Here is a 27,508-nt window from a genome sequence, read left to right on the forward strand (position 1 = left end):
GCATTAAACCCACTCCTAGTCACAGAACTCGCATCGCACAGTTCGCATCATACAGTTCATATGACGATGGCCCTTTAAGGCAAAGCCAAGAACATTGTGGTTTGTATGAACCGATAATCTCATCCGAATTAAAATTGCTGCTGCAGCATTGTAAGGAATGTGTTTAGATCCGGATATGTTTATTGCATTCCTTTTAGCTGGTGTGAATTTCCTGTTCTTATACACCCGGGCTACGCACACTGAGACTCCTCATGATATTCATGGCAATCTATTTATACCAGCTTGCTATTGATCTGTATGTTGTGAGGCCTCTCTGATTCCCGCAAGTTTGCTTCTGTTCTCTGTAATTCCCTTATTACTCACTGGGGCAGAGCAAACATCTGCATATGCTGCAAGTCCCTGTGTGTGAGAACAAAGCCGTTCACTTCTGTAGCACCAGGAACTGATGTTACAATGCGGTAAAACTCAAGTCTCCTTTATAGCCAGAGATGAATGCGAGCCCTATCGTGGAGTGAAGGATGAAGCCTTGCTTTCCACAATCCCCTCGGACACACGTGATATAAAGTAAATACCAGAAATTGTATTGTGAGGTTGGAGTTTAAAGATTAACTACAGAAACCACGGCTTGGTTGGCCTCTTAAAAATATTACTGCTAAGAGGCACCTGTCATGTTGATTATTTGATTACGTCTCTGGCTTATATATATACATTATGGACAATAGTCCTCTTTAGCATACCAAGACAGTTTGGGCAATGCTATGCTTCCAGCTTTGTGGTAACAGTTTGGGGAAGGCCCTTTTCTATTCCAGCACGACTGTACCCCAGTGTACAAAGCAAGGTCCATCAATTCGTTCATGGATGAGTTTGGTGTGGAAGAACTTGACCACCACAGAACCCTGATCTCAACCCCATTGAAGACCTATGAGATTAACTAGAACGGAGATTGCTTCATCCAACATCAGTGTCTGACCTCACAAATGCTCTACTGGATGAACGGGCAAAAATTCCCACTGAAACACTCCAACATCTTGTGGAAAGCCTTCCCAGAAGAGTGGAAGCTGTTATAACTGTGAAGGGGGGGACCAACTACATATTAATGTCTATGTATTTAGAATGCAGTACGGTATATATCTACATATAGACAAGGCCAAATCTAAGGGTCTGTTCACAGCATAAAATAGGTACTTGCATAATGAAAATATTAGGATTTATAGTTACATGTTACATCGGACAAAGGCAACCAAAAGCTACTGACTTCTTGACTTGTGATGCCTGAGACACCACCATCTTATATCAAAGTAAATAGTAATGAGAAGGCCCGTCATCCGTATATTCTTGCACATTGTGTAATGTCACTTATAACATCGGAGACGGAGGAGAAGCGGGATGTTGCAGCTTTTAAAGTGGTGTCAGTGGGTTCCCTAGGATTATTAATCAATCTTGTGGCTTTAAAATAGAAGAGCCTTCTCATCATTAGAAGGATAGGGGATCAGCGCTGTGCCCATTTAAGTGCCTGAATAGATTCCTGAGATTGCCAACCCATAAGCACTTAAGTGTTTGACTTGGAGGTTTTGATGGTGACTGTTTAAGTCTTACACTTATATTTGCCTTTAGAGCGTAAACTCGCGAGCAGGGCCATCTTTAATTTAATGTATTGGTTTGTCATAGGTTTTTAGTTCTGTTGTTGGCGCTATATAAATATAAGGTAACAATAATAATAAGACAGAAGTAAGGTAAATGCATGGATATGGGTAACTACTAGTGATTGTTCTGAGTAGCTTTGGGAAAATGTCACTTAGCTGCTCCTACACTCCCCTCTAGTGGCGATTTCTGTGTATTACGGCATTGATTTAGCAATAGTTTATGCTTTAGGAAGGGGTCTTTTGATATACAGAACTGGATCTACCCACTGAAGTGATCCATACTTTGATAGATATGTAGTGTATTGCCTACTTATTTTATAGTTACATTTCTCTGAACTGGTAGTAGATGGGTAGCAAGTGCAAATCAACCAAGAAGCAGGATAATATTTGGTATAGAGCACCTGATGATGGCTTTTTTATTGGATCCCATAATGTTAACTATGAGGGATAATTAAAAATAATTCACAGAAGGAATTAAATACAATCACAATTATGCAATGTCAATAATTTCTCTCCTTTCCGTTCAGTACAAATCCAAAGCAACTTTTTCAATAATAATCTGGATGTTTGGGCTTTTCCATAAATATAATATCTAATAATTTAAAATGTTTAGCAGGCCGGTTTCCTGAACTTGACTATAAGCAGATAATGGGATATATGTGTTAATACTTCTAAGATTATTTGTTGATTTAAACAGCCCCATCATATTCAACAGCACCATACAATGAGTATATGATGAAGCATCAGAGTATGTGTGTGCGGCATCGTATTGTGTATTTTTTTGCTTTAGCACTTTTATATATATTTGTTTCTCTTGTTAATGGTGCCTTCTACAAGTTCATCCAGATTATATCATGAGGGATCATCCTGGATAGATGATTTGTAGATCATTCCTTGGTCCAGCTGCCTTCATTTGCATGTTGTCATCTTCCTGTCGTGGATATCCTGCTATCCTTCCTCAAGCTATTTTTACACTTTTCATTTCCAGCACCGCTGTCGGTGTGTGTGAAAAATGTCTCCTGCTGTGACTGAATGATTCTTGCTGCGTATGCCAGCAGGGCTAGAAACCCCAGCTCTTGTCGTAACAAATGCAGCAGCTGCAGAACCTCTTAGACCAGAGGTCTCAAACACTATTTTGCATCATCATGATGGATTCTTATTTAGTTATCAATTTACACCCTAAGAAATATAATAAGGTTATAGATAGTAAAGAAATGACTCATAGTCTATATGGGCTTAGAGCACTGAAATATTTCATACCCTTTAATGCAGGATCATAATATTATGAAGGCTTCTATACTTACTTTTTCCCCAGAGAATCCTGAAGTGCTTTTTGAAGAATGGAAAGATGGGTGAGGGGAAAGACACTTTGTGCTTGACAAATAAGGGGTATATATATATTTAAATTTAGTTAAAAAATAGCCTGTAGGCCATATTGTTTACTATTGTCGTTATTTGTTTAGCCACAAACAGACATATGGCAATGAAAACCGATGCCAAATAAAAATAAGAAGAAGCTGTTCAGAACTAAGGAATAGGTTACCTGCACATGTTGTGGTTAGTGAATGAAACATCATACACATCCTAATTGAGAAAATACACAGCTGGATCCCCTATTTTCTACAGAGAAAATAAGTGGGTTTTTTTTATCACCTGATAAGCATTATTAGCTGTAATAGACATGATCTATTCAGTGGCACTGCCTCCTTTGTCCACTAGATGGGAGCAGTGAGCTGCTGTACTCCTGTTGCGCTCTGCTTCTGCTGCAAACACTTTGTCAAATAAAGCAGCCAATCAGGGCTCAGGCTGCTTGTCTCCATGCTATCTGAGTGAGCTCTAGTTTGGCTTCCTTACTGTCTTCATGGATGATGTGATTTTATCTTTATATGTCTGTAATAGATAGTCTTCCGTAGTAGACTGTTCACTTTATATAACATAATTGAATAGACCTCATAAACGATGTACAGGAAGCATCACAAAGTCTCATCAAGTGTATAAAGTCATAATAGTGAGGTGACCATGGGGATACGAAGTACTTTTTAATGTAATATAAATAAGTGAAATTAAAACATAACACGTACTTCCCAACTTCTACCCCCAGCGAATCGAGGCTTGGAAGGTAGAGTGTTCCTGAAACTGGCAGTGCGGTATGCCGCAGACACCAGAGAATGAAACCAGTCCCGTGGGACTCTACCTCGGTCTCGAAAAGCCAAAGCAGGAATGGTGACGGCTATGCATTTGAAGGCTCTCTATATGAATCTAAAATACCAGTTAAAAATCTGAGACCGTGTCCATGACCTCGGTAGACCAGAACAGGAAGCCAAAATTAGGGAATGTCCCTAGAAATCCAGGAAATGTGCCAGGTATGGCTTTGACACTCACATTTGACCTCTTGCACTCTAACCAGTCCACGAAAGTCCTGTTTATCACACCGAGAAGCTGGCCTTCGCTTCATGTCAAGCTGATCTGTGGGTTTTACATCCAGTGTACACTTGACATCATTTCCTGTTTGGCTAGACACAGTTTGTAGGACATAGAGAGACAGGTGAAGATCCAAAAGCTTTTAAAGCATGAATGAAAACATTAACTGTGTGTTAGCTATACAATAATGTACCGCAGCATATCGCACAGTTCCTCGCTAGGAGACAAGCGATTTATTCCGTGAGATGATACCGTATGGCAGTGTCCGTTACCTGGAGGCCAGGAGCGTGACTTCCCGTTTCTCTTTTCCCACTTACATGGCCCCGTGGCTTTCTTCATGCTCGCTGGTCCCATACTGAGAGTGACCATCTTTGCAGCGGCTGGACAAGTAGCATTCCCAAAGCAAGCTGCTTCAATGTGTATGACTTTCTTTGTTTAATAGCAATTATGTCCATTGTGTTTGCATGGGGGGGGCGATGACAGCTGCTTCGCATTGCGCACAGTCTTGCTTGGACCTGGAAAAGTAACGCAGCATTGTGGGTAATCCCCCCCACCTCCTTTCATTTCTCCCGGTTGACATGTTCAGTGACAGAGCTGTGCGGGGTCATACATCATCCATGTGCTTTGTTAGTGTCTGCAAACCCGGGGCATTTCCATGCGGGGGGAGGGACGGTGATGTTTATTAGCTGTGCCCCACGAGACACGCAGCTTGAGTGATGTTATTCTGGAATAATCACTGCCGCCACTGTCATGTCTCTCTATTCTTATATTAGCTGATTATTTTTATCTCCAGCCCTCCCCCAGCTCTGCAGCAAGGGCCACATCTGGAGCTCTAAGCTTAATACATTACCTATGATGAACCTGCTCCGAGGGACATCCGCTTCTTACAGTGCATTCTAGCTACGTTCTCGGTGTATGGAGCAGGCGTGTTAATGTTTGGGAGACACAGCTGAAATCTGCCTTTGCTCTAGCAGGAAATGCGGTTGCGTCTCCTTGGACAGCAGCCAGATCTCATTGTGTGGCATGAGACGGTGACAGAGATCTTCTCATCCAGAGCGTGAGAGCGCTGCTCCCATAATAAAGCTAAGACAGCTTACTTGTTATCTTTTGTGGGACGTTCTGCAGCTCTGCATTACTGATCTCTATTGAAGGCTCCGCAGGATAGTGTGTATTGGTGTCTCCCAGAGCAGCCCATACTGGGTTATCACACGCAGAACATTGCATTCTGGGTCGCCCACCTACAGAAAACATGGCAAGCATGCAGCACATACAAGGTGATTGAACACAGATGCCCCTATAGTTGGGACCAAAATATGCAGTAAATGGCCCTCAGAGAAGTACTTTTTAATAGTTTGCATGCTCAGAGCTGAGTAGACTGATGGCATACACATAGCAGTGCCTATGTCGTTTCACACACAGCCATGCACAGGGAAGGCGTACATCGTGTAGCATGCATTTGCGCAGCACGTAGTGAAGTGCTTGGCCATGCTGTGTATCGGTAACACGCCGCGCAGGCTGCATTGTTCTCCAGAATGCAGAGAAGTGTAGAATGCGGCGCTCCTGTGCGGTTGCTGCGGCTAAGCCAATCTCTGTGTCTTTCTTCCTTGATATGAACCATATGTGCCTGAAGCGGAAGTTTAAGGTTTCAGATTTTTCTCATGTTCTCTCCTTTGTGCAGCAGACAGAGCTGTGTATTTGGCGGCTAAGAGTTCTGCAACCCTAGTCAACCATGCACCCCTCGTAGAAAAATATCCTGCAACCAAATGTGATTGAGCATGGTCAAATATCCAGCCGTGGGCATGCTGAGGGTATTGAGAGTTTAAAATCAATATTGCCAGCTGCCCAGCCCTGTACCGTTTAATGGGAAATATAGATGCCGACCCTTGGTCTTCAATGTTTGCCCCGGAATGTCATGCCAGTTTTTAGGGAGGATGGGCAACTACCTGTCATGCCAGTCAGGTGAGGAGGCAAAAATCATGATTGGTGAACTTACTAGTTATGTTTTCATCTTGCAGAATATTTCTAGATATGTTTGGGGTAGAGAGTTGGTGGAGCCTTCTGTAAAGAGGTCTACTAAGGGCTAACCAACACTTTAAAGCAGCCTTGAACAAAATGCTTCAAGCATTGCAAAGAAGTTCATAACACGTATGCATGCGTCGTAGTCCTATCACCATTCTGCATCTGACTTGTGAGTATGTATGACGCATAAGCGACAGACATGTAACATTGGAAATATTGAAAGCATTTAGACATTACCTCCCAACCTGCACACACTCTTTCCTCTCTCTCTTGCTCTAAAATATGTAAGCCAGGCAACAAAGGAGCCAGAAAATGATGAATTTTGTAGTAAAAGAGGGAGTCCAGAGAGTATCCCTTTGAAGCTGATGGCTGGAATGCTCATGTGGAATGTGGTGAAATGCTGCACCAAGGAGGTGGTGGCAGATTGGTGGAATGTCCTCACTGGAGCTCTCCTCAAGGCATAGGAGGTGGGGAAAGGAGACGGCAGGACGGAAAGTGGTGGGAGATTCGAGGAGCAAATATAAGAAAACGTTAATTTTACACACTCCAAATGATGATACTTTTCTGTTATGCCAGCAGAAGGAGAGATCCTACTTCCAGCATACCAAGTTGGAAACCTTTTCTGGTTTTCATGCAAGACGAGCGCTCGGTACTGGTCGTAGCCCGCACAGTTTCCTGGTGGTACACAAGTTGCAGAGCCCACCTTAACCTATGGGCAGGTGTTCTTTAAAGTCCTGGGCCCTATCTTTGATCCAATTACTGGAACATAATATTAGGAGGCCATACTAAGTGTGGGGTGTTTTAGTCTGTGTCACGGCCCGCTTGTCGGCTGCTAAAACTTTCATTCTAGAGAAGCATCAGGCACCATTCAGTGAATACCATGAATCACACGTGCCTCTGCTCTTTTACAGAGGAATGCATAATTACAGTTTATTTTTAAAGAAGAAAAAAAAACAACCAAATAGTTTATTGGAGCTGGGCTAGTCACCCTGAAGCCATTACAGACATTCTGTGGTGTTACAGCTTGTTAGTTACCATTTCCATCATTGATACAAACATGGAAGTATCTATCTATCTATCCATCTGATGTCCTGATGAAAGTCTAAAAATAAAAAAGACTGAAACGTTGACTTGTAACACAGAGTTTCTTGAAATTATTTAAAACCAATTCCCACGAGTGCCGGCAACTATTTTTGGAATATATATATATATATATTTGTAGTCTTTGTTATTAAATCTGTCTTTTGTCCTTCCATTGTTGGTGTCATCAAGATGACCCAGGAAGGTCACAAGGTGGTGGTTTGTTGATTAAGTCCATGTATTGTGTTTTTTGCGTAAGATGGGAATGCTGATGGGAAGTCTCTGGCATGTTCACCCCTCCCCCTTCGCTCCATGCTTCATATTCCACCCCATGTCTGTGTAATACTGTGTAGAGTGGAGGTAGCGTGTGAGTGCTGTGGAGAGACGGCTTCATTATCAGGGCTCCTAGTAAGATGGCTATTACTATGAGAAGCACAACCTGTCCTCTTCATCTGACAATGAAAGCCATCGTTCTTTTAGGACTGTAGTCACGCGCATCTGCTTCCACCTTTACCCTGAAGATATAAGCCCTTCCCTTCTGTGCTATGTCCTCCTATAGCAGAACTACGCAGGAGGTTTGCAGTCGATGTGCAATTACGACTATGTGCAGAACAGAGATTTCGCCATGGTAACAGCTCTGTTGCAGAAACGTGTAACCAAATTTGATTGGCTGGCACGCTTTGCAGCCCCCAACGCCGGCAAATACTTTTCATGTACAGTAGCACAAGCTTCCGTACATACACAGCCTGGGGTCTTGGGGGGTCTCGGAGAGATACATTGGGACATGTGAATAGCAGATGTGCAGTGTTGTGCTTTAGCTTTAGGGGCTTCGTTATAGGATACCCTAAATACAATAATCAAAGGCCTTAAATATGATTTTATGTTATGAGACAAATCCCGTGGATGTTATGGTGGAGCCGTGTGGCCGTTGCATGCCTTCCTTGAAAGGAGCGTGACCCAGTTCTGATTGTGTATCATTTACATGCATGTATAGCTACCCAATAATAAAATGGGTTACACCAAGTCTACAACCAGCAGGAAATCAGCTGATTTTATGTAACATTTTTCTTGTATATTCATTTGAATAAAGTGTACTCTAGAAAAGGCACGTTTGTAATGTATAGTCATATTATGGCTATAAAGGGATCAGCATGGTATAAATCATGTATGTACCTATGATGTTCCTTGCATTAATCCATGCACAATGATGAGAATAGCCAATGAAACGGGCTGTTCTGTACTTGCCACCCAGATCACCATAGATTAGAATTGTGTGTCGGTGCCACTGTCTTCACATCTATTGCAGAAAGAGAATCCTTTGTTTCAGAACACCGGCCATTGTTACCCAACTGTTCCCTTGTTTGTGAGTCTGACAGCAGTGAGTGGATACAGATCAGACCCTGGACATGGAGTAACCAAACAAAGTTGGATACTTGTTAAGGTTATTGGCAGGGCTTTGAAATAACATGTTCACGATTACTTAGTGCAACTGAGTTTGGTATAAAACAGGATGGTCTCAGCTGTGGTTTCTCTGCTTCGTGTTGATAATAATAGGCCCGGGGATGTTGTGAATAATTCATAGCATCTGAGATCCACGGCTTTGATAATGAGGTCTCAGGGGGAAGGCGGAGTGTGGACCCGTCATTTTCTTTAGATGTTGAAGCCCCCTTCTATCCACCACCTCTGATACTAGATGTGACAACTGTTTAACTGTCTGCAAAAACTGCTTGTGCGAGAGGAAAAAGAGCCGGGGTGTAGGTGTGGGCTGTATCTACTACCCTTTTGTAGATAAAAAAAAATAGTCTCTGTGTAAATTATTTTAAAGCTGTGATCATCCATGAGTTTTGAATGTTATTTTGGTCATTCTGGTGACTCTCACTGAGTAATGCATATTGAAGTACTCTTTAAATACTTTTAATATGCTTATATGAAGAAAAAAAAGAAGCTGCAGCTCCCGACTGCCTCTGTGATTCAAGGTTTTGTTCCACTGGTTGGCTACTTCAAGCAGCCAATAAGTAGCAAGGACATGCTCCTGTTGACTGTTTCACATTATATATGGGGCAAATGCATAAGTGTTTGCAACAGGGACCACACAAGAATATAAAGGGACCACTCAGCTGTCATATATGTTAAAGTGCAGTGTTCCTTTAAAGACTCTTCTCAATTTTATAAGTTCTCCATTAATATTAATATGACCTATTGTAGGTATACATTTCCAAATAACTTCTCCTTAGGTTGCTCCTCCATCTTGTAATAGGTGCTGAGTAGATCTTGCATGAATGTTCTTCAGCTGGGGAGGTAACTTTCCAGTAATCACTCTGATTTGACTGCTTTATACTGGGTTAATTCACCCCTTCATGCAGACAAAGCTCGCTTTAGCTGGCCCGCTTAAAGCACGGTGAAGCCATTGGTTTGATTTGTTTCATTTTAATGCAACTTACCAGCAGAGTTTCGTTGGTGTGAATAAGCCCAAGAAGTCTGTACCCAAGAAGGGTCTCTTATTTCTTATTTCCTAGTCATTTACAATCCGTTTCTTTTTACACGTGAACTGGTATGCATCGGATGGCCTGCTTGAAAAGTGGTATAGCCACCAAGTAAGTGTTCTTGCTGATTGGACCATTCCATTTAAGAATGGTGGTTGGGATTCTTTAAATTTGTTTCCTATGTCCTTGCTACTGAAAGAACACTTGTGTTTGTAGATAAGTGCTGATGAAGTGTGATAAGATATCAGGGACTAGCCAGACCAAGGAAAAGAAAGCCAGGAAATGGCCCATTGGGATTTTAGTATAGTGGGTGTGGAAATGGGCAGTCCAAGCTTCTTGTGGATACCCTTTAATAAATACAGAAATGAGACATTCATAGGGCAACTCTAAAGCAAGATACATTATATGGACAAAAGTATTGGGACACACCTAATCATTACCTTAATTGGTAAAGATGATACGTTTATTGGCTAGTTGTAGTATAGTGGATTGCAAGATTTTGATGCCTGAAGAAGAAACCTAGCTGGTCTTGAAAGCTTGCAATCCATTATACTTTAGTAACTACTAAACATCAACCTGGGCCACAAAACAGTTGTGTTCTGGTGGCGTTCCATACATATATGCACAGCCTATGATAGCATATTGTACCGAGTCATAGAATGAGACCAGCTGGGCTGTTGATGCAGAGGTACAGTACTAGCCATAGGTACTTTCAGGTCCTACCGGCATTGAATGATGAGCGGTAGGACTGCTATCACTTAGCCTTCTTGGCAATGTGTGAGAAATCTGCACCTTCCAGACCCTTACCGACTAGCTCTGTATCTAGTTATGTTTGGTTAATAAAGATTATTTCCTGGAGAAGAAGGAAAATCTTGCTTGTTTTTGGGACTGAAGGCTAGAGTGAGATTGGGAATTTGCATGTGTTGGTGTACTTGGCACAATATGGCACATCCCTGTGTTTTGTGTCGGCACATAGGTCAACCCATACTGTTGGCCTACTCATTTCTCCATACCTTTCCAGAACGTTTCACATCTAACCAGGGGGTTTACTCTGTGCCCTGAATTTTAGCTATTTTGTGGTGATTTACCCAGTGGCTAACCGAAATGTTCAGTGTAAATGCCTCAGTGAATGGTTTAGTATGCTTTACTCAGTCACGCGCTGATTATTTCAGCTCGGTACATAATAAGTATTTATTATTCTTATAAGTATTTAGAAGAATAAATAAAGTAAATGTGTACCCATGAGAGGTATCAGCCTTTGCCTATTTCTGTTGCGTGATAATCCAACTCTTCATGTGTTCTGTTACCTTACATGACATGGAGCAGGAATCCGCCTCACATGGGACGCTGAACATCCTCCTCTTCGTGCTCATCTCAATCTGCGTGATTTGCGGATGGTGGAAGCTGACCTACTTTTTCTCTGACAGATGCCTCCCTTGTAGCTGCATTAAGAGCTTGATCTGAAATGTATTTTGCATTTGCATAAACAAATCTTTTCATCTATTATGAATGTGTCTCACTGGGTTTTTCCCCCCGTTTTTGATCCAGAACGTGTGTCCCTATTAGCCCTTCAAGTTTTTCTAACTGGGATCCTTGCCTACAGATGTAGAGGAGTGAAGATGGACAGGCGTAGTGGTGAAGTGGCTTTGTTTTTATGATGTAAGACAAAGAAACATAGAATTTCATGACAAATAAGAACCATTTGGCCCATCTAGTCTGTCTGTTTAATGCTTTAAAGTCATTGGATTCAGGATAAGCATATGTCTATATGTCCCCCTGTGAAGGCCAATTCCACTTAGATGTCCTCCATGGTATCATTCCGCGTGTGTCTGCCCCAATAGAAGCCTCTGTGTCGGGTAACTATAGCCAGAGCAGTCCGTTTGTTACAGTCAAGAATTTACTTATCTAGAAAGTCGCCGCTCAACGCTAATCTATGTGTAGTTTTAACAATATGGAGGAATTTGTCACCTCGGGATTCTATCCTCTATTAAAACTAATTTATGAATGGGATCTCGGTTAACTAACAGAGAGATCCCGCTAGCAGTCCTAATCTGAATTCATAGGTGGGGAGTTATTAGTGACTGAAAGCGCTTCTCTTGATTTTAGTTTCGTCTCCAAATGGCTTGCAACGAAATATCAGTGTGGCAATGTTAGATTTTTTTTTTTTTTGCAGGGAATCAATATAAGTTAAAATTTAATAGTTTAACTCTTTTTTTTAAGTTCTTATTCATGTCTCGCCCAATTGCCTAATGTTGGAGTCAGATCTGAAGCGTCCTACTTCCTACTCCAGTTCTAGAAGCATTAGAGATAGGGAGCCAGATGATTAGCGAGCAGACAGACTCCTACCCAAAGCCCTAAACATATTAACTGGCACAAAGGAGATTGCCGTCTGGTTCCTGCTCTTCTATCGGGCTCCTGGAACATCGTTTCACGAATCAACTGCTGTCTGATATTGATGGAACATCTACGACCTGGTATAATATACAGTGTATCAAGTTCCATGCCCCATGGATTAGGAGACAGGCTTTGAAGGAAATGCATAAACTCGGGTGTGTGGCAGAGCATCTTGGATAGAAACTCCTAAGTTGTATTAGGGTTGAAAATATTGTATAAAAGCTGGAGGAGACATTATGTTGACCAATTATATATGTATTGTATATGTGTTTAAGGTCTGGGACGCATAGGAAAGGTCTGAACAGCTCTATGTACAAGAGGGATGGGGCTTCTGCTTTTGACATTAAGTATGAGTGAGTGTTAAGAACATTAACGTGACTCGATCACTACCTAAAGTAAAAAGATGATTTTTTATGTCGGTTTTGTATGTTGTATACGCTTGGTAGTAAACTGGGGAACACTTTATTTACATACAGTGCCCTTTTGTTTCGATCGGGAAACGTGGCCTTTTTATTGGCTGCTTGATGTTTTAACTGACCCAGGATTTGGAAGATCTGCTTGTGAAGATCTCCCCAGAGGACAGGGGAAGCTGCATCATGATTGGATAATGCTTTGATGCTCTCTGGGTACCAGTTGAGGAGATGCAAGGTTTTCTGCAGACAAAGATCAAAGTGTAGTGAAAGCTCTGCTTCTGACCTGGGCCGTGGCGTTATTATATGCCAAATCCCTCCTCTTATCGCTCAGCCAACAGCAGTGTCTCTTTCAGGAGTATTTGTTGTTCTTGACCAGCTTTTGAAGCCCCCTCGCTCTTTTGCAGATGTTACCATGGTAACAGCCTCACACGACCCATCCCCCTCCTCTCCCGTTAGCCGATCTCTTAATTATTTGAAATGAATCTCCGAATTCCCTCCAGCAGAGGAACGTGCGCCGTGGGGTGGGCTGCATGGAAGTGGAACGCGGTGCTGCAGCAGGGAGCATGCAGCGACATGGCAAACGCCGAGGACCTAAATCTGCAGCCACGTTTAGTCGCCCAGCATTTATTCGCTAAACAAACCCAATGACACCTCTGTATTATTTTTTGTTAATCCAGAGTACTGCATGACAGTTCAATTAACCCTTCAACCACTGAAGATATGCAAATAATTAAGCAATTCATATTTAAAAATATTTTTGCGTATTAATAAATGCCCTGGTACCATACACTGCTACGACCACATCCCTTAGTGCATCAAAATAGGTTTATTGTCTGCCATGGATTTCAGTACATGGACAATTGTGGAACATTTAAAAACAAATCCAGATCGGGGTGTTTATATTGTAGAGCTGTTATTCTTAAGCTGCCATGAATGAGCGTATAAGCCTTCCCATTACACTCGGCTACCCTGGCTTTTTTGAAAATTGAACATGACATCGTGTTGGATCCTTTAGGATCCCTCCATGTATTTACACGAGTGATGCTCGCATTAAAGCGCATATGGTGGCTGGAGCGTCCCTTTAATTCATAACCACGATGTATGAAAGGATTGGCCGTGAGTGGACACAAAGATACTGTAGATGACCTCCAAAGATCTCAGGAAGTGGGGATGATCTCACGCACGTCACCATCCCGTTTGGGGAGTACATATCTCTGGGAAACTTCCTGATCTTGGATGTTTTGGAATGGAAATTCTCTCTTGGTATCACTTCTTGGGAAACTTCTCCTCGCTGCACTTAACATCTGCTTCACTCACACTTTCCCTTGGCCGCGCCACCTCCAAGCATCGGTCTGCTTGCATTCTCTCACTCTAGTTTCCGTCTCCAGAAAAAGAAATAGTCATGCGATCTGCTCTGTCCAAAGTTCGCCGTGCGAATCCAAGAGGGAGACGGAGCATTCCATCTCAGTGCTGTGCAATTAAAGATTATTATGTTATTAAGTGTATTTCCGGAGAGAAGTAGTCCGCGCTGATTTGTGGTGTAACAAAATCCAGTTGCTGTCTGTTAAAGCTGTTTTTATTTCTCTCCTGCATTAGGTGCCCCAGACCTTACGGCATTTGCCACCAAGACATTTGGCTGTCAGCCTGATAAAAACGTATGTCTTGGGGCCAGGTATTAAAAATGTCGATAAGAACCCTATTTGCGTGTTATTAGGTGGCTCATCTATACGACAGAGCAGATAAAGCGTATCAGATTGTCTTAGGTGTTGAATGTTACATTTGAGTGTTCGCTAATAACCACAGTTCTATTGGCCGTGCGCTTTTGGTTGACTAAGCACAATGAGAGTTGTAGTCCAGAGGGAGTGTTAGCCTTTTTTCCTGTTTTGTTGCAGTTGTTTTATAATATTAGAGGGGCAGTCATAGCTTTCATTGAAAGTAAACCGTTTTTCCCCCTTTCCCTGATATTCATCTTTCAGCGGACTTTTACTTGTTTGCTTTCCAGCAGCTGCTTCCTGTCCTGTGGCTGGCAGGTAGCGACACCTGGTATTATGTGCACGGATCATCCGGATGTGTATTAAGGTTTGATCGCTTGCGGACTGGTCCCTTCACTTGACCCTACAATTCTCCCTAGGCGTGTATGGTCAATTAAAACAAAAAAAGCATTGTGACCGGATTGATGACATGCAGGGCACATGCTGACTAATGGTTATAGAAGTAGAAGACATATTTATATCTCTGTATCAAAATACAGGGAAAACACCCAGATTTTGGAAGATGAGATATTCATAGAAAGCAAACACAGGAAACCAATAATTACTGCGTGTGCATGAAAACCTCCGCTCTCGGAAACAATTTCTGCTTGCGAGCACATGGCGCTGGAGCTGGAACGGGCTGGAGGTTGTGTCCGGTTGTGTCCGTGTAGTTATGTAGTACTTCACTCCCCGCATCATCTTTACAGGATAATCAGGCTTATCAGACCGCTGACCGCACATAGCGGTTGTTTGCTATGTGCTTATCTAGGAAGATTGGTGTTAAGTGATCTGAAGCACCCGCTTCCCTGATCTAATAATTAACACAAAAGCCAGGGATATACAACTCTTTTCTGTATCTTCCAGGATACCCCCGCTGCCGGTGAATTGATGTAATTATGGCTGCAGTTCTTATTTTTCCAACCTTTATGCAAATACAACTATTTCAAAGGGAACTGCCACGATCACGATACTTTTATACACTTTTACAGCCTTATTGTCGTATGGCTGTAGGGAATATGTACCCCCTGGGGACTCGCACTGTTTTGTCCTGTGTGTGGCATACTATATATTGTCACTAGGGTACCCAACAATGAGCGTTTTCGGTACTTACAAGTTATACATGGGTGCTCCTGAGTGCCAGTATTCCCATGATCATTTGTGAAGATTGTTCTTGTGACCAGAATGCATTTTGGAGATCAGAGGATGGCACCAGTTGCATCGCATGTGATGCAGGGCATGACATAACCACGCAAATATATATATGCCGCGCATGGTGTCATGGTGTGCGCATGGTGTCAAGCAACCTTACTCAAGCCATGTATTGTCACAAAAATAGCTAAATTCACATATATATATATATATATATATATATGACACTGGGAATACTGGCACTCAGGAGCACCCATGTATAACTTGTAAGTACCGAAAACGCTCATTGTTGGGTACCCTAGTGACAATATATAGTATGCCACATACAGGACAAAAAGTCCATGTCAATACCCAATTACTAAACAACAAATCTTGTGCAACGTATTTATTTTGTGCTTTCTTTTTAGAATGTACATTGTTGTAGGATGTTTTATTGCTCGTGAGCCGGAATAAAAACTGTAGGTCTTGTTGTATTGACAGCGATCTTAAAGATTTTGTGCTTCTGAATGATACGCTTCTCCCTATTAGACAGCCCGATAACACCACCATAGTTTAAGGAGTTCTACTTGTCTACGTTCATGAGACAAAGAAGAAAAGAAATGAATCCTTGCAAGTTACTCCAGGTCTACTGAACCAATCAATAAAAAGCAATTTATATTTAATACAATGCTGAACTTCATGACACTGCCATCCATTTGAAGATATAAACCACCAAAACACATTTTTCATGATGGATTCCTGTTTAAGACAGACGTGGATAAAGGAGAGAGAGGTGCAGCTGGTCATTCGCGTGTCTGTGTATAGGAGTAAAACCTAAAGCTTTACCACTTTCGAAAAAGAAAAACTATACAGTAGATTATCTTTAAAACTCATCGTGTATCTTCCAACAGGCCTGGACTGGCATTGTGGCACCCAGCGGGCTGCTGGCCGCCATTCTTCCATGCTGGAGCAGCAGATCAGGTACCACAGCGTGTGGCCACTGGAAATAAATGGCCGGCCACACGCTGCATGTGCATAGAAACGTAGCGTGCGGCCTCTCGTAGCCACCTGTCTTCTGCGCCCACTTAATTGGCGGCTGCTGGCCTTAAAATCCCCATCCTCATCATCCCCAGCCTGCCCCTGTTTACCAAGTAAACGTTAAGTCCAGGTATTTTGAGGACTGAATGGGAAAGGCCAACTCGCCTTGCGTGACAAATATTTCTAATCTGATCATGTCACAGTGCGTTCTTGGAATGCAGATATCACCACAATAAAGAAAAACCTGTAAAAATATTCCCCATATCGTCATGATCTAGTAAAAGTGATGATTCACGATAAACAAAATTGGTACACAATTATTACAGAAAGGGTTAAAACACCAGTGGGTTGTAGGACTGGATACACATAGTGTGTAACTCAGGCCTATTCAGGGTTAGTAAACGCGATGACTGCCAACCTGACGCTTACTCCACGACTGTTTAGTGACCACTTAGTATTAAGCTGCGTCCGTCAGATGCTTTTATTATTTCTTCTTCGTGTCTGGAGTCAGTCTCTCCTGACCATGTGATGTAAAAACGCTATACCAGACACCTAATGAAATGGCTACGTCGTTAGGAGCCTTTATGCAAGTAATTGGTAAATGAATAAGCCGTTTTAAAGCGTTTCTCGTCCATTATTCAAACCATGAGATGTATAGGCCATATGTAATAAATTACTGTATACATTTGGTGTGTTGTGCATGGGGATAAGACTTTAATAAGGCATGTCATCCATCAAATGAGCCTAACGTGAGTGTCTCCAATTGGGGAGTGGGCTACTGGAGTATCATTGGCGATGTAGTTAGTTAATCAGAAGCAGAGGTAGCCACCCTTGGTGCAAATGTCATGTTTTTCCCCTCCCGTCCGCAAATGAGAAATAAAAATCCGAATACATACTTGCAAATGTGCCAACATGTCCCAAGCAATGAAGAACCCGAGAACATGTTTGGCTTCTATCTCACCTCCTGTATGCAAGCAAAAACATGCGTGATCTTATTATACTCTCTGTATATCTCGTATGGATCACGTAAGCAAATGCATTCTGTTTACCAAGCCTGCCGAACATAACAGAGCCCAGCCACAAAACCAATGTTCAGACAGAGGAGTGGATTTCTTAAAATGTATGTTCTGGCTGGCGTTATACCGACCACGGCAAGAACTAAGCAGATACTCCTGTAGGCTCTACACCTGTACATAAGGGGGGTTCTTAGGCCTAGCCTGAACCGACGTTTTTGGAGCAGGTTGTAGGATCTAGAATTGATTGCAAGCTTTATTTACGGAGCCTGAATTCTGACCCAAGGAGCTTGCAGTCCTTTCTGTGTAATGTAACACTGCACTCCTTTAACATCCCTACGCTCTCTCAATCTACAGCTACTCCAAACCATCACTTGCTTCTATCCTTTAACATTCGCAGGCAGGTAGGTGTGGGCCCGGGTAAATGCCCATTTTGCTTTCTGGTAGAGGCAGCCCTGTGTCAATATAGGTGAATGTAGTATACATCACCAGGGTTAATGTATTACCATTTGTTAACAGATAAATACAGTGTCCTTGGTGGCCCTGTCTTTTAGAGCACAACATTTGGCTCTGAATTAAAATGAAAAAGAAAGCCATGTCTGATGAATATAGAGCTTTATGCTTGGTGTGGACATCTGCACACGCATTATGTGCTGTGTGGTCCCAGTGTACTGCGGAGACCCGCTTGTAACAGAGCCGGTGCTCATCGCTCTTCGCAGATGTGTCCGGAACACTTTACAGTTCTGTTTGTTAGCAACTGGAGAACGCGACCCGCCGGAGCTCTCCGGTCCTTTACATTGCTTCCTGTGCACAAGTATAATGTATAAATGAATGATGGATACACTTTGTATTCTGGGGGGGGGGGTGTTTTGTTTGGGCGATTGGCACGTGTACGGCATGGGAAGCCTTTAGAGAGAAGCCCTGATTGATTCCTCCGTGTTCAATAATGTGTTCATTACAATGGCATTTCCTGGACAGCTGGGTCTGTTTAACCCCAAAGCAAAAACGGCATCACGAATGGATGTAAATTCCCCCATCGTGCCATTCCATTCCGTGTTTCCTGAACAGCGTAAGCACAGCGGAGCTAGCGGGGAAATCGCTCTGTCTACTTTCACCTAGGATCCCGTGTAGATGGAGAAGATGGAGACATCAGAATGTGCCGATGATGGCAGCCAATTCCGAGTTAATCTGAACGCTCCATGTATGATCCCTGAGCCACAATAAAGCACCAGCGCCCACGTCTAAACTGGAGTGGTTCTGTAGCAAAAAATCAGTTGGTTTCCTTGGCAATTGCTCCACACCTAGCACGTCTTTACTTCCCAGCCGTGATTAGCCCTTTGGCCCCAGAGACAAATTGCAGAGGAGCAGGCTTTTTGTCTCTTAGCCATGTGCTTTGTATAAGGGCCACGCGTTTCTGCACCATGTAAAAGTCACAAGAGCTGAGAGACCCTCTCCTACTGCCCATAGCCTTCATTCGCCAGTAAAATGTATCTCTTAATAGCCCAAGTTCAGGATGGCAAGACAACATTGGCAAACCATGAGCCATCTGTCTCAACAAGAGCAGGCAAGGACGAGTGACACAATCGGTGCATAATTCATCCCGTCAACACAGCCTGGGTGCCAATGTCTGTAAAATGATCACAAAATCAGTTATTTCTAAAAGTGATCTGTAATGGAGTAAAGTATCGCAGTGTCCACCTTTTTAGACTCCAGAAAACTACTATCCCCGTCATACGCTCATAGGGAAGCGAAACACAGGGGCCTTCTAGTGCAAAGCGAATGTCATGAAATTAGCAAAATTCCTGACACCATTACTTCTGCAATGCCTCCATAAAATGTCACAGCATTTATTACTCCCAGCATTCTTAACCGGATAAAGTCCTCGGCTCCTGCAGATCTTCGGTTATCGGAGATCGTAGATTTCCCCAGCACTAAGTGTCCCCTTCCCTCCGGAGTCTGGGGCATGTTATTACTTGAGAGTGCTGGGAGTTACATTACCGTGTAACGTTGAGCACACCAGTACCCGGTCCCTGTTTACGTGTAGGGCTCCCAGTGCAGAGAGTTACGGGGGGTTCCCGAATAAATTCTTTGCATATTCTGCTGACGTTTGATTTGATGCGTGAGCGGCGGCGGGTTTTGGGAAATCCTGTCCAAACCCTGCCAGAGCCGCATTATGAACCGACTCCTGAAATCCAGCCGCTCATATATGTAAACGCGCAAGAATCCTGCTCATCTGGTTTCTGCTCAGACCTGTTACTGTAATGTGTCGCCTCAGAGGTGTTGGGGAGGAAAAAAAGAAGATGGCATTTAATGAATCCAGTTTAACGTGTGGTCTCTCAGAGGGGGCAGAGAATACATCATGTGCCATCCAGCTATTGAAAGGCAAATGGATGTGTTGACGGATCACAAACCTTTTGCGTGTTACCAGGGCCGGCCTGACAATGGAGCCGAGCGGGGCAACCGCTCCAGGCGGCACTTTTGAAGGGGCGGCACTTTGCCGCCCCAAGCCCCTCTCTCTCCTCTGCGGCGAGTCTCCCTGTTCGGTCTCGGTGCCGGTTTGTAATGACGTAATGCATTACGAGCCGGCACCGAGACCAAACAGGGAGACTCGCTGCAGGACTGCTGAAAGGTAAGTACAAGGTGGGGAGGGAGGAAGGGTAGATAGGAGGGGGGGGCGGCAGGGACGGAGGGAGAGGAAGGGTAGATAGGAGGGGGGGGCGGCATTTTAAAATTCGCCCCAGGCGGCATTTTGCCTTGGGCCGGCCCTGCGTGTTACACGTTTCACGCGTGGTGTGTTGGTTATTAAGTCCTTATAGTGATTTGTATGAAGCGGCTGCAGTGGGGGTCACTGGTTCTTTAATGACCGTTTCACCAAATGGACCGTTATGGCTTCCTTATCGCTGAAGCCGTGCGTCTCCTGATCGGTGCCAGACGGCATCTTTTGGCGGCGTTCGTTACAAACCGCTTTGTTTTGTTATTTTGTAAGCAGTCAGTAATTCACAGTTTGAAAATCTAGGCTTTATTTCCAGCCCCGGACGGACGGGAGGAATCTGGATTTTAGCTCGGGGAGTTAGAATTCGGTAGCGGTGTAAGAGTGATGCGAGTAACGAGAGAAAGGCCCTGCCAAACGGGGACAAAAAGCAACAGATTGACAAATCTATTTTTCTGATCCGAGAGCAAGAAAAAGCAAGATGGGAGGCTGCTCCATTTATCTACTACCCTCTCAGTAAAGTAAAACTTCCTTACATTACATCTAAACCTCTGACCCTCTAGTTTTAGATTCTGGCCTCTCAATCATTTCTCCTCTGAAAAAACTTGCCTCCTGTACGTTAACGGCTTATTATGAACAATCCGCTGGTCACTGCGATTACTGATTGTGTTGGTTTGTTTTCATCTGATGGGATATAAAAGGGATGTTATAAAGAAGGGATATTATAGGGATGGGATAATGTATGGATGCTATAAGGATGGGCTGTTATAAGGATGCTATAAGGATGGGGTATTACAGGGATATTATAAGGATGGGGTATTATAGGGATGCTATAAGGATGGGATATTATAAGGATGGGGTATTATATGGATATTATAAGGATGGGGTATTATAGGGATGCTATAAGGATGGGATATTATAAGGATGGGGTATTATAGGGATATTATAAGGATGGGGTATTATAGGGATGGGGTATTATAGGGATGCTATAAGGGTGGGATATTATAAGCGTGGGATCTTATAGGGATGCTATACAGGTGTTTATATGGATATAAGGCGTCTTTGGCAGATTGTGCCCTAATGGGTGTTGTGATGGCTGCTGTCATTATGTGAGCTGTAGGTAGGATCCATGGCTACCTGTGACTTTTCGCACCGCTGCTGTAGGGATGGTGCAGATAAGGCGTGTGTGAAGCTGGCAGGCGGTCTCTCCCCCTACACCTGAATAAAAGCACAGCAGCGCCGTGGGGTTTGGGCTCAGAGACACTGCTACAAGCAGATGCTGTTATCACAATAACAGCAGGTAGAGGAACCATCTTGTCCCTCACAGCATTAATGCAGAGGAAAGGGAGAGTGTTGACAGAAAGCACCTTGAGCTTCACACGGTATCTGCGCGCCATTACCGGGAGCAGAGCGGAGTCATCTGAGGATGAGAGAATAATCCGCTCATTTATCACCGCATGCAAAACATGGAGCGGAGCACCGGGAGAGGGCGCATGGAGGAGCCGTGTCTGCGCCTATACATCGTATACATATATACACGCACACCCATGTGTGGGGGCGGCAGGGGGTAATAACATGTGTGGGGATAGGAAGTGGCTATTTAATAATAGTATAATGTATAAAAATAAATTTCATATTGTGTGTGCAGACTATATTCACATGCATATTATGTGATATAATGTATTATACTATGATATAGAAGATGTAATGGCGCATATCCGTCTGAACAAAAACTGCTCCCCGGTTCTTGTTCTGAGAGCTCGCAATCTATGATGTATGCGCAGTGTTTCGCTGCGGCTCCGGCCCGGGCTTTGCCTGTTCTCTCCACCTCCTCCCTCCCTCCCCTCCCTGTGTATTCATCTCTCCTCCTCCCACAGCCATTCCCTCTCTCCTCCCCTCGCCCTCCTCTCTCTCCCCAGGCTCCGTGTCAGTTTCCTGCGGGCTCTGCTCGCCGCTGTCCCGGTCCCTCATGCCGTTCCCAGCGGAGCTCACCCCGACGGTGCTCGTGGGCTCTGACCGACAGCGGGGGATTGAAAGAACCGGGGAAAGGGCTGGGAACCCCCAGTACCGCTGTAAAGCTTCTCCCGTGCCCGAGCCGTAGGGGCCGCCGTTCACCTGGATATGTACCTGCTTGACCCTGCGCCCCCCTCCATGGAGCGGGGTACCCCTCAGAGGAAGACCGTCTACCGGATCTCGCTGACCCTGGTGAAGAAGGAGCTGGTGGCGGACACTAGGCTGGAGAAGTGTCCGGAGGAGGAGGGAGAGGAGCAGGACACTTTCCCCCCTCACCCGGGGCTCAGGAATTTCAGGACCCGAAGCACCGGACAGCTGGAGCTGGGCAGACTCCGGGTGAGTCGGGCTTTGCCGCGGGGCCCCAGAGCCAGGAGCGGGGAACCAGTGGGAGGCAAAGTAATAAGTCCCGGGGAGCATTCCCTCCTCAGCTGCGGTGGAGACCGGGTCCCTCCTGTCCCGGAGACGCCTGCCATCTGTCCTGAAGATGGGGGTGCCCCGGGGGTCCGTCCCAAAAGCCCCCCACATGTTTCTGAGGAGACCTCTTTACAGACACCGCCAACTACGGATTACAATGTCCCTGGGCCCCCTGATACGGGTAGTAACCAGGGGCCTGCCCTGCCAGGCAAAGGGGACTGGGTCAAACCTGGGGCTGAAGGGTCCTGGGATAAGAGGCACCCAAGCCTTCTAAGGAGAAGCTTCAGCTTCAGACACTGGAATGGGGAACTCCTGAAAATAAGGAGTCTAACAAAAGAGAAACACCACAGCAGCTCCAGCTGTCTAAGCCAACCCGGGGTAGAACCTGAGGACCCCATCTGTGTGTCCGCAGCTGACCCCGGTAGCAATGAGAAGAGGAACACCCTGGATGTAGGTGAGGTGCTGAACAAGACCGACCCTCTCACTGACATAGAAAGGTGGGAAAGAAGCAAGAGCAAGAACCGAACCCTGGATAACAGTGACCTCCACAAGCTGTCTGAGCAGCTGGAAATGGACAGGAAGGGTCAGGAGAAGAGACTGCTGAGGTTCTTCAGCGGAATCTTCTCTAGGAAAGATGGAGTTTCGGCCCAATTTACCAGCCCCGGAGGACGATCACCTAGGACCGGTCACTCTAGGTCCAGGGGCTACTTCAGCAGCTTGAAAAGACCGGCCGGCGACATCCAGTCAAGCTCAGAGAGCGTCAATGGATCGCCCTACAAAGGTGCATTTTCTAACAGTATGGCGTGAATGGATTATTGGTATCTGGTATAGTTCTACTGCATTGCTTTGCGTTTTTTGGTTTAGCAAAAAGTCCTTATTTTATCATCACCGAGCGCTGGTACAATCCAAGTCTAACACTGGGAGCCGTTTATCCTCCCAAATAATTTCATTTGCTTACAGTTAGCAGAATTGTCTGTGCTCAGCCCGGGCCTGGCGGCAGTATGCAGATGTTAGGAGCTAGTCTATGCTTTAACAGCTCGGAGTGGATATCACAGTAGGGAGCAACATAAAACGGCACAAAAGGTCAGGAGGCAGATGTTAAAATGTAGCAACTGTGGCTACCTGGCTACTGGAGGTTTTCCAGTCTCGGCCTCATCAAGGCTTACATCGTATGTGTACCATGTAATATATATATATATATATATATATTATATGTTGTGATGATGACTGACAGACTGGGAATACAGAAAGACATCTCTCACTGGGCCAATTAAAATGAAAGGAAGTGGGGATTGGGTTTCATGGGATGAGGAACGGGTAGTTGAGACCTCTTCCTGTTTTAACCTCGTACCTCTCACAAAAGGAACTTAACCCTTTGCTTTGAAGTGATTGTAAAAAGTGTGTCTCGCATGTCTTGATAGACAAGTTTTTCCCTTTATTGGTTTTTATTGTATGAAAATTGACATATATGCAGGTGATTCACGGTTATCAATAACATCTGGGCTTGCAGAATACTCCATTGGCATCGCTTTATACCTCCGTGCCGGAGCCGGTATTATGTTACTCTAGAAATTGATAATTTCTGAAATGGAATTCACCCTAATTACCTTTGCAGTAACGAATGGATGTACTAACGCCATTAACTCACGTTAGAATAGTCTTGTCTTCTGTGAGGCCTATAGACAACTACGTGTATAGTGTGAAAAGAAGTGTCTGGCGTACGTGGAGTAGAGAGGCATTTTAAGGGACGCTTGACAGCAAGAAGTAGGTGACTTTGCTCCAATTTCCATCAGAAGAAAGAATAATGCTTTGCTGTAATGTGGGTTACTAGGTCACCCCAGCTGTTGTGTCATTTCCATTAGGCGCGATCTGGCAGCGTATGGATGAAGCTGGTGTCCATTCTGTATCCCATAGTCATGTCAAGTGCCCTGTTCCATGCTGTGTGTTGGTGTGAATTGTTGGCGCAGTTAGTGAAGCGGATGGAGTTGGGATGTTTTCATGAAAATATCTCTTGTATAAACCTAATTTAGATGGAACATGTCACAATTATTTGTTGCTTTTTCTATCCCCAAAGTAACCCGCGAATGCATGCAAAGTTCTGAAACAAAGCTGTTGGGTTGACTTCTGGTGAAAGTAAAGTGAGTGTTAGTAAATGTATGTAGTTTAAAGAGAAGATACACCTTGGAGGATTAGGTTGGCACCCGACATGACGATACTTGCAGAACGCCTGTGTGAGATGTGACAACCCTGGGAAGCAGGTGTTTGATTTCCAGAACGTAACCAGTCTGGGTTGAGCGCTTGTGAAATTCTGGAAGCATTGTCCCGGACAAGCTTTTCCTTGTAGCTTCTAATGTGATTTCACATTATATAACATAGGCATGAATCTGTGTATATACATGTATGATATGTATGCACAATGTTTATGCGTGATTTATGCTGTGATTTTAAAGTGACGTGATTTAGTGCTTAAAAAACCCCACCCTGACAGGTACATCAGTACACATACTTATACTTGTAATCAAAGGCCTCTAAAGAACAATGCGTAGTAAAGTTCTAAAATGAGACCAAAACAAGCTCTTGGCTCAAACCGAAGCTGCAGTCCTGCTGCAGCAGCAGCTCTCATCCGAAACCTTTTCCATTGATTGAACACTTGCCATGCATGCGCACAGGGATCTGAACAGACCCCCACACACAGCTTGTCACTGGCGCAGCGTTAGACCTGACAGGAGAGGCGAGTTTATCGCGTCCAGGAAGATCTGGGGAAAGCAGCAAATAACTATTGGGAAAATTTAACAGGATCCTCCCAGGCGTTTAGAAAACTGACGGCATTGAAACACAGTTTACATTCTCAGATTTTGCCCAATCTCATTCTTCAGCCAGTCTGTATGTAAGTGATACACGTGTATTCCACACGCATGAGAATCATGGAATCACAAGGGTTTATGTATGTGATGGCGAGTTTGGAAAGTGGTCTTATCACCATAGCAACCAATGAAATGGTCAGATAAGCATGAACATTCTATTGGTTGCTATGGTAACACAAATACTGTTCTTACCTACCTATATTATTTGGTAGTCAGGGCAGCCACTTAACATCTGTTGATGGTGTACTGTTTGTGTTTTTTCTACAGTGTCTGGTGGAGGAACAGCTGTAATACATATTATATTTAGAGATTGGGGGGATGTTTGATCTAGAACCTTGGGAATATGAGTCTGGTACTTATACCCCTTAGGTGTTTATTTCCTCTGCCCATTTCCAACCTTCTGTCTAAGTCACGAGCTATAGAATAATGACATTACCGCAGGGGATGATCATACAATCAGCTTAGCATCAGTTGTATCATTGTTGTGTATGTGAGCGGGTTGGGTCAAAGCACAGATGTATGTATGTGTGTATATATATATATATATATATATATATATATATATATATATATATATATATATATATATATATATATATATATATATATATATTAGTATTAACTTATCAAGTGTTGCCTCACTTTATCAGCTTCCAACAGTAGGCCAACGCATGGTAATTCTATGTAGCATTATGTAGAATGGGCACAGCTGAGAGTACGATGGGGAAGGATTGGCGCTGTTTATCACCCCACAGAATGACTGAATGTGATTTTTGGTTAAACATCACCCAGCCTTATAAGAAAGTGAAACATTGTGATTGATTAATTAATAATAACTGAGCATTTTCACAGGTGCTAAAGCAAAGGTAGACAACATCTAGTCTTTCGGCTTTTTCCTTTGATGGCCTTTATTGGCAGAGGCTCATTTCCAAAAGTAGCTCGGAGCCACAGCCCCCCCCTCTAATGTGAAATATGCCATATTTCTTGAATGCTCTGCCTATCCTCTTGGTCAGCACTGGCATAGAAGATAATTACCCGGATTGTTATATGTTGGATGTTTTTCGAGGTCTGGGGTGTCCTTGGGCTCTTGTTATGGCGTTATTTATTGGTGCTGTGTGGGGTGGGGTCTCTTTGTGGCTTTCTAACATAAATGACACTTTTTATTGGTAATGTAACTGGTAGCACACATGTTTGTGAGCTCAGTCTGATGATAAAAATCTAGACTCTCTCTACCCCCTCATCATACTTCGGAAAGGAACTGTTAAAGGTGTCTTGTTTCTGATGGCTTCCCTAATCTGTTAACCACTTAACTGTCAGGAGCATCGTCCTGGTTACTGTGGGATCCGGTTACATTTACCGGGAGACATGATACCAGCCACGCTTCCTAAAGAGCTAACGGAGAGCTTTAGTGGAGTGCAGAGCTTGTCTCTAGTAACCAGAAGACAATGCTTTGGCCAGGGGCAATGTCTCAAGCCGCTTATGTGTTCCGCTTGACACAATGGCATTAATGTATCACTAATGACGCTAGTAGTATATTATTCGCACTCTTAGCTCTACAGGCATTTGGTGGCTATTCAGACACTTTTAATTAATACCAACAGTTCCAAAAGTGGGCTTATGAGATTTAAAGCAGGCCTTTGGTGTTAATGAACCCACCAGCCGGACTGCATTGATCTGAGTTGTTGTTTTCTGATGCGTACCGTTGTGTGATGCAAAATTCCCATGAATCCTTCACCTAATGTATTAAACTATCCTTCATGGCTCCTGGGTAATGTTTCTTGTGTTTAGAAGGGACCCTTAAACAAAGAAAAGGTGAATTTCCCACAGCTCTTCTTGGTAGAGCTTTCTCGTTGCTTTCTTTTTTTAGCATAGATTACATGTTTGATCGTTTTAAAGTAATACCCCTTTGAGCTCCAATCCGAGTAATGGCATCAGAGGCAGGTTTGAGGTTATGTTCTAAACACCAGAGACAGGTATTGAAAACCCCAAAATTGTTATAAAAAAAACCTTAAAACAATACATAGACATAGTGTGATGGTTTATTCATTATTGCAAAATTTAAAGGAACAACTCCCCTTTATCGTACACTTTATTAAGGTGATTGCTTCTTTCATAACATTTTTA

At 43.7% G+C, this 27,508-nt stretch overlaps 1 protein-coding gene across 7 annotated transcripts in view; it reads left to right on the forward strand.

The window, feature by feature from the left end:
• The window catches only part of AGAP1 (ArfGAP with GTPase domain, ankyrin repeat and PH domain 1), a 155,536-nt gene that overhangs the window by 41,490 nt on the left and 86,538 nt on the right, over positions 1-27,508 (forward strand). For 4 of the 7 annotated variants that reach the window (XM_053470477.1, XM_053470479.1, XM_053470478.1 and 1 more), the window contains exon 1: positions 22,035-23,301. The exons of the other annotated variants lie outside the window; for them this stretch is intronic. In XM_053470477.1, coding sequence (XP_053326452.1) covers positions 22,215-23,301 — 1,087 coding nt within the window. In that variant the 5' untranslated portion in view covers positions 22,035-22,214. Of the gene's footprint in view, positions 1-22,034; positions 23,302-27,508 lie in introns of those variants that run through there. 7 annotated transcript variants of the gene reach the window in all.

Source organism: Spea bombifrons, chromosome 7 (genome assembly GCF_027358695.1).
Source record: "Spea bombifrons isolate aSpeBom1 chromosome 7, aSpeBom1.2.pri, whole genome shotgun sequence".
NCBI lineage: Eukaryota > Metazoa > Chordata > Amphibia > Anura > Pelobatidae > Spea > Spea bombifrons.